Here is an 8,902-nt window from a genome sequence, read left to right on the forward strand (position 1 = left end):
CACATTATATTATAATCAGACTAAAACTGTATTTGAAGTAGCATTTTGAGAGTAACAGAAATTGCTATCTTTATTTACCAAGGTAATAATGTTCATTGAAGTCAAAAACGGATATAAAGAATTATGTACCTTAGTGTAGTTTACTTGTGTGCCAAGTTATATTGAAATCAGACCAAAACTGTAGGAGGAGTAGCATTTTGAAAGAATTTCACAGAAATTTCTATTTTTAGTAATGACGCCTACACCATTCGTCAAAATCAAAAACCGATATACAGAATTATGTATCTTAGTGTAGTCTACTTGTGTGCCAAGTTATATTGAAATCAGATCAAAACTGTAGGAGGAGTAGCATTTTGAAAGAATTTCATAGAAATTTCTATTTTTAGTAACAACGCCAACATCGTTCGTCGAAATCAAAAACCGATACACAGAATTATGTATCTTAGTGTAGTCTACTTGTGTGCCAAGTTATATTGAAATCAGACCAAAACTGTAGGAGGAGTAGCATTTTGAAAGAATTTCACAGAAATTTCTATTTTTAGTAACAACGCCAACACCGTTCGTTGAAATCAAAAACCGATACACAGAATTATGTATCTTAGTGTAGTCTACTTGTGTGCCAAGTTATATTGAAATCAGACCAAAACTGTAGGAGGAGTAGCATTTTGAATGACTTTCACAGAAATTTCTATTTTTAGTAACAACACCAACACCGTTCGTCGAAATCAAAAACCGATATACAAAATTATGTATCTTAGTGTAGTCTACTTGTGTGCCAAGTTATATTGAAATCAGACCAAAACTGTAGGAGGAGTAGCATTTTGAAAGAATTTCACAGAAATTTCTATTTTTAGTAACAACGCCAACATCGTTCGTCGAAATCAAAAACCGATACACAGAATTATGTATCTTAGTGTAGTCTATTTGTGTGCCAAGTTATATTGAAATCAGACCAAAACTGTAGGAGGAGTAGCATTTTGAAAGAATTTCACAGAAATTTCACAACAAAGTTATTCACACCCACATTTTTTTCAAGTTTAAAGAACAGAAACACAAAAAGAAATTCGAAAATAATTATTTTTCATTTTCATGAACATTTGACCTTGACCTTTGAGTTTGACCTATCCTTGAAAAAAACATCAGCCATAACTTCTTAACAGTTGGAGCTAAGGCTTTCACATGTGTATTCCTTCTGACAAGAGCTTTCTTTGGGTACCAGGCAGTAATTTTGACCCTTTAATCTTGAAGTTTGGCTCACCTTTTAAAACTTTCACTTTTTTCATATCCTTTTAATTTTAATGGTTAATGCTATGACTTTCATATTTCACTTATTATTCCTTATGACAAGACCATATCCTTTGGATACCAACACTTTTAACCCTTTGACCTTGCAATTTGACCTAGTCTTGAAAAACTTTAAGCTTGGCTATAACTTTTGGATTGTTTTATGCTGGGGCTTTTTTATTTCAAAGATGTTGTCCTTGTGACAATACTAGTACCTTTCTTTGGGTACCATTATTTTCAATTTTATGACCTTGACCTTGGAGTTTTACATCAGTGTTTTAATAAGCACATCTTCTTTCATATTCAGCCCAAAGTGGATATATGTTATGTTCACTTTATTATGCTTTGAGTTACTATTAATCTTTCTGTTGAGAGTACTAAAGCAAAATGTAAAAATACTATCATCCAAGTTTTCAACTTAAAGCATTAAGTAACAACATTTTACATTTCATTACAAAGCAGATCATGGCTATCTTTTATATTATTTCTTTTTTGGCTATCATGGTCATCTTTTAGACTTGCAATGTATTTTCCAAAGTATTTTTTTTAACAACAATGCACTCATAATAAAAATATAAGCTGTGAAGTATTTGCTGTGGTTTATATAGTTTAATGCATTTTCCTGATGGGTTAATAAAATATAGTAATGGCTTTAGGGGAAAGATTGGAGTCTTCATATATACATTTGTTTCAGTATAAGATGTTAATGCAAAAAATAAAATCTTGGTAAAAATTAATTTTGATGACAGGTGCCAGTTTCTGAATATAAATATAGAAGGTCTGTTAATTCATTTCCTGAAAGCATGGTTAACAGATAATATATTTAAATCAAAGTGATTATGAGCAATAATTGAGTTCAATTGCCTTTAAAAAATTACAAGAATTATAACTGTCGAAAAGCAATATTACTTATGGAAAAGAAGGATTTTTTTTATGTAAAGTTGTGACAAATTCTGAAAAGGGTTAAACTGTGGTTTATTGATGTCTGAATGAGCTGAAACATTTGATGAAAATTGTCGAACATAGGACAAAATTTGCAGCTCTCCACCGGCAAGTAGTGGAGTCTCCATATGAGTGAAACCTAATTTGTATTAAAAACTTTAACAAAATAGTTTTTTTAATTTAACTTCTATCTGTTTACATGTATTGGCTAATACATGTACATTTTTAAAAATGCTTTGTGAGATCAAATATATAGCTCTAAAATTGCTACAAAATTAAAACTGCATGGAATTATACCCTACATCTGACAGTGCATATTATGTAAGATATGGCTGAGAAAAAAATTCTGAAAACACATAAGATTAACATAATTAATTTGTGCGATATGAACTGCCATGGCTTGTTTTTCTAAAGATAAAAGGTATAAATGACAAGAAAGGTTTCCAGAACTGAATTTTCACCTTATCTAATACACTGCATGTCTGACCTTCTAGTAACATTAGCATGTATTCAACAAAATAACAATGTAAATGCCTCGTGAAGTATAAAGATTATTAAGTCATGTGCATGACTTCTATTTAAGTAAGAGACTTTAATTCACCAAAAAAAACCCAAAAACCATTGTTGCCCTTCATGAACTTGTTTTCCCAAGCAATGAATTAAGATGAATACTGATACATATTTTTATTTACATAATTATAGAATGTACATTTCAAAGTACATAAAAAACAAAGCATATCTGTTGATATTTATCATACCTACCGGTAATTATGCCAATGACTTTTAAATTCTGCATATAAATTATCCCTTTCTTTGTTCATTGATAAAACCAAACACTGTAATCTGACACTCCTGGTCAATCAACAGCGATTTAATGAAGTGTTTTAATCAAAACAAAACAAAAATAAAGATGCTCATGGGCCACATTGCTCACCTGAGCACACTGGCTAGAAAAAAAAGAAGTCAGTTTAGTTGTAAAGTATAGATATATAAATGGTCCTAAAATATCCCCCTGGGTTGGGGGAGGGTGGAAGGGGGTTAATTTGATGAATGAATCTACACTAACTGAGGAGGCTATCGCATTCCCTTGACTTATCATTGCTTTACATTTGATCTTCTGTAGTGTATAGAAGTGAACCCTGGGTAATGACCCACTTAAAAAGGGACAATGCAAAGTGCCCTAACTTAACATAGCCATGGCATTGCTATTCTTGAGAAGAAGATTTTGAAAGATTTTTCCCATTTATAAACTTGATCATCTATTGTGGCCCCCTCCCTACCCCTGGGGATCTTGAATCTACACTACACGACAATGCTTCCATATCAATATGACTAATGATGGCTTTGCTGTTCTTGAGAAAAGTTTTAAAGACAATTCCTGTATTAATCTATGATTGCACTTTATGGCCCCACTCTACTCCCTGAGGGTCAAGATTTCAACCAACTTAGAATCTACACTAACTGAGTATGCTTTCTTATATATATGACAAATCATGGCCTTTTAAACGTTTCCCTGTGTATTCCTATGAGCATTTGGCTCAGGTGAACTACATGTAAATACAGAGAAAAAAATACTGGTCCATTTTTAAAAGTTACTAGTACAAGAATTCCAATGAAAAAAATTGAAGTCCATATGATTATTATGATTTTATAGAGCTAATTCTGTTGTTTCTAAATAAAACAAGATGTGTTTGTGAAACACTATGCGCTCACTGGCAACAAAATTCCAAAAAATTATTTTTAGCATAAAGGTCACAGTCAAGGTCAAAAGGTCAATGGCCTTGGTGTCATTTGAAAGAGCTTAAGTAGTATTGCATGCATACCAAATATGAGGTCTCTATCTCTCATTATTCAAAAGTTATGGCCAAATTTCGAAAAAGCTATTTTTAGCATATAGGTCACAGTCAAGGTCACAAGGTCAATGGCCTTGGTGTCAAATGAAAGAGCTTCATTAGTGGAGTAAGCATACCGAATATGAAGTCTATACCTTTCATGGTTCAATAGTTATTGCAAAAGTTCGAAAAAAGCTATTTTTAGCATATAGGTCACAGTCAAGGTCATAAGGTCATGGACTTTGATGTCATTTGAAAGAACCTTTTCAGTGGAGTACGCATACCTAATACAAAGTCTCTATCTCTTATGGTTCAAAAGTTATGGCGAAGGTTAAAGTTGACAACAGACAAACAGATAAACAGACAAACAGACAGGGCAAAAACAATATACGCCTCGGATCTATCGATCTGGGCGCATAAAAAAACAGAAACAAAGACATGCATAAAAATTATGATCACGTAGCCCAAATTCATAAATGCAAATAAAGTTAATCTTCAGTATCTTAAACACTGATATATCTTAAATACCATGGATATGTTTAGGTGATTTGAAAATCCCAACCTCTCACTCTCCAAGCATTTCACCCTGGATATCCCAAATTCTCAGATATCTCAAATTGGGGGGTGGGGTCACATTGCATTAAACATAATGAGTTTTGACTGTATTTTACACCAATAACTGCTTGTCAATGAGTAGTCTAAAACTATTCCTTATGCATACATGGTCTTTAATAGTCACAAAACAAATTTAAATAAGTAATTTGAAGCAATACATAGACTGAGATTATTTATGAACTGGGTATTGCACTTCACAAAATAACAATTGTCATTGTCTTTAAACATGAGTTACACATAATATATATAATATGAAGAAATAAGCCCACCTATAAAAAAAATTGTTTGCCCTCTCCTCACTTACCCTACTGGCTAAAAATGGCACAATTCAAAACAATTTTTAACCTCCAGGAAACGTTAATTCCACCCCTGCCCCCATTCTGCGTCGGGAGAGGGCAAACAAACATTATTTTAAAGATGGTCTAAGAAATGATTTATGCATTCTTGAACTCTACATGTATAACATCACTATACACTGGGACCGTATCAATAAACATTGAACTGCAGTAGTTAAACTTTTAAAGCTCCAACGAATTGACCATGCAGAATCTCTCAAGCCAGTTTCGTGATAACTCATTTAAAAATTAATATATGCATTATCTTTATGTCAATACATTGCATTGATTTCATGTATATTTCCATATACCATTCAAAAATGCATGATCATTATGACTAAGAGTTTGTTATAAATGTCAATACTAATTTCCCTGAAAACTAAGTTAGTATAAATACTTCATTATTATAGAGTGACATATATAAATACAGGATACAACTTAATTACAACAGAATTTGACTTACATTATATCCAGCCCATTAGACTTGTACATCACTTTGCCTTACTCTATAAAGTTTTAACATATTTAAATTTTAAATACCGTATAAGTGGAAATTTTAGCTAGACGCAAATTTTGCGATTTGTCCTTAAAATTGGTATTTTATTTTTAGCGAGATGTAATTTCAGCGATTTTAAAAAGCACACTAAAGATGCTATTACAAATAAAGTGCATTTAATTTCTAGCGATATTCAATTTTAGCGATCTTGGCACCCTCGCTAAAATTGCCAAAATCAAACCTTCGCTAAAAATTCTGCTTATACGGTAAATGAAGTAATAGTTAGTTAGTTAAATACATGTAGAAACAGTAAGTAAGAATATTTAGTACTCTATATACAGTAAATGTATTATAATTAGCATGTACGATATTTGGCTGAAATTGATTTTGGAACAAGTTAGCGAAGATCTGATTTAGCCCATTTCTCAATGTTCTTATTTATGTCTACGTGTGGAAGACACGTTGTACTTGAATTAGCTGACATTTCTTTCCGCCAAAACCGCTAAACAGAATACACAGCCACATGTATTAAAATAATATACATTTACAGGATACTTTATACTAAGAATACTTAGTCCTTTCTCTCTATATATTAATTTATATACATACAACACTGGGACATTGATTGACACATAACACTACAACACACAGAGAGTATCACTAACATAGTATCACATAATAAGCAGGTGGAATGTACACTGGGACTTGTTTTAAGTAAGAAGTCACCGAGGACTGATGGATTCAGGTCAATGATTATCCATTCATCAGTGTCTTGTTTCCATGGTGATCATTACCACTGTCTGAGTGTTCCCATGGTTTCACAGTCACTGAAAAGATATAAAATATATTTCTGAAACACTAACCAACCACATACCAAACATATTTTATTTGATTTCCATAATATACAGATATACACTATAACACAAAGCCCAAATTTAAACATTCAATATTTGTATTTCCATTTTGTAAACAAATGTACATGTACTTGATTGCAACTTGTATTATATAGTTAACCTTCATAATTTTAATTGGTTAATTAATTCTAACTGAATTATATATGATTTTTTTAATCATGCTAGATGGTTAATATCTGAATCCAAAAGATTTCTCAAACTCCAGCTTAACAGCTGGAACTGTTTCATAAATTATTGTCATCAAAGGGCCTTAACTCTTATATATGTGAAGCGTAAAATAAAACTACACTTTTCATATGGACACTTTCATTATAAATATTCCCACATGATTACAAAAAAGAAATTACATGCTCAAAGTATGTATTCATGTGTAAATCCTGTTTAAAACATTGTTACCCCTTTATTTAACCCTAGATATCTTTTAAACTTCAGAAAACTGAAAATCTTTTCTTGGCCCCAATAAGTGTGGGATAATGAAGTTTGTAATTCCAAAACTTACTTAGTACAATAACCACAATGACTGCAATGATAACAAACACAACCAGGATTAAGATCAAGGTCATCTTGATATTGGCACAACACATTTTCCGCCGAAGACTTCTGGAACTTCTCTGGAACTGAACGGAGCTGGACTCAAGGTCCTCTGGAATTAAAGATTGATCATTTGTCAATCCATGCAGCATTTCGGCTTATTGTCTCAAAAACCGCACGTAATGAAAAATTTGAGGCATGGGAGTTCCATGTTTCAAAGAGGCATGCAATTACATTTAAAATATACTAGGCTTCATTGCTAAGCACTTACTGTAAACCAACTTTTATTTGCAACGATTTTATTTCGTGATTTACCAGGTTTTAACTAGATTATGACGATTAATTTTTGTGATCAAGTCCTTTTTGGATCTGTTATTAATAGATACAGAGACAAGGCTCTCATGAACCTTGCAAAAATTTCTCGCACACAATTAAAAGTTGGTTTACAGTATTATTGATTGAGAGAGAGGGAAAGAGTGAGGGGGAGAGTGTGTGTGTACCTGCTTTCTGCTGGATATCATCTAGCTTGTCGCCCCTTCTTAACACTTTATCAACATTGTCCTTTAGAAGGGAGGTAACCTCGCTCACCTCCCCATCCAGATGATCAAGGCGATCCCTGCTATCTCGGCTTCTGCTCCTGATTCAGAGAAAATTAAAATAATTACTACAGTGATTTCATAAACTCAGTACAGATTCCCTGAGAAAGTATTACAGATTGCCAGAATTTACTTTTTTGTCCATTATTTGGTTTTAAAACTTTGGCATTGGCTACATGTTTTGCAGTCTTTAAATAGGTTATATAAGGCCATGCAACTTTAAACATTATGTATGTTTGCCCTCTCTGGACTCAATCAGAAAATATTGGGTCAGTAGGTAAAGTAGGTTAGGAAATTTTTTCTCAGAAAAATTCAATTCAATGCTTGTTTTTTTTAATTATATTTTTTATTTTCCGAGAACATACAAAAAATAATTGCTTTCAAGAGGTTAAGAAAAGTTTCGCTTTGGGCCATTTTTAGCCATGCAGTCAGTCGGGAGAGGGCAATCAAACATTTTCCTAAAGATAGCCTAATAAAATGTAGTATCCTATTTTGACAGAACTTTTTAACTGTATGGAACCACAGCAAAATACTGCAGCAGAAGATTTCATCCAAATCAAGAATTTATTTAGTACAAGCAAGATTACATGTGCGTTCTGTCACATGTAGTTACATTTTTTTCTGGATTGTTTACATGTAAACAATTGGTATATCATGTTACAAACTTTGTTATCAAGGGTATGAAGTAATAATGTGAAATCTTCATAATCAGCAGCATTTATCATTTAAACATTCATTATACAGAAGTCAAAAAGTGCCAAACTTATTGTCTCTATAGACTTTTAGTCAATGACACCACATTCTACACTTCACATAGCCAGAAATCGTTGTGCCCTAGCTATTCCGTTAATATTTTCAATTTCAGTGCTTAAGTAATGAGGACATTTGGTTCAGAAGCTGGGATTTATTATAGATATTGAGGAATTCATGTGTGAACTGAGGCAGTAGTCCCCTGCTGGCCCCCGATTCTTGTACGGCGAGTGTCAACCATTCTCTTGAGCTCTTTTTTGTTCATTAGAATCCATTTTTAAAATGCAGAATTCAATGATTTTCGATTTATATAATTATCAGTATGTTAAGACGGACATAGAAAACACATAATACACAAAATGCACCTTCCTGAAGCACAGCCTCAAGTCTCAGACAAGAAAATGTACTTATTTTTGTCAGTTATTGTTCATCAAAGAGCTAACAGATGTTAAAGACTTTTCCTAGATCCAGATCAGAGAGGAAAAAAATTCGCATAAAGTTACCTAACACGTGTGATACTTACATATTCTGCGGCTACTGACACAAATGACTGATGATTAACAGTCGGGTGATAAGAGAAAGTGAAAGTAAGGTTTAAGGTCAAAGT

At 32.6% G+C, this 8,902-nt stretch overlaps 1 protein-coding gene across 1 annotated transcript in view; it reads right to left on the bottom strand.

Moving 5' to 3' along the window:
- Positions 1–4,765: 4,765 nt before the first annotated feature.
- The window catches only part of LOC134239527 (vesicle-associated membrane protein 8-like), a 43,816-nt gene continuing 39,679 nt past the window's right edge, over positions 4,766–8,902 (bottom strand). The window contains exons 2-5 of the mRNA XM_062721699.1: positions 8,819–8,847; positions 7,450–7,586; positions 6,918–7,061; positions 4,766–6,331 (exon numbers count right to left, since the gene is read on the bottom strand). Of these exons, the coding sequence (XP_062577683.1) occupies positions 6,258–6,331; positions 6,918–7,061; positions 7,450–7,586; positions 8,819–8,820 (357 nt within the window). The 5' untranslated portion in view covers positions 8,821–8,847 and the 3' untranslated portion in view covers positions 4,766–6,257. The remainder of the gene's footprint in view (positions 6,332–6,917; positions 7,062–7,449; positions 7,587–8,818; positions 8,848–8,902) is intronic.

The sequence above is a fragment of the Saccostrea cucullata genome, unplaced genomic scaffold, assembly GCF_032062105.1.
Source record: "Saccostrea cucullata isolate Sc308-1 unplaced genomic scaffold, CSIRO_AGI_Scuc_v1 ctg3215, whole genome shotgun sequence".
In the NCBI taxonomy this organism is placed as follows: Eukaryota; Metazoa; Mollusca; class Bivalvia; order Ostreida; family Ostreidae; genus Saccostrea; species Saccostrea cuccullata.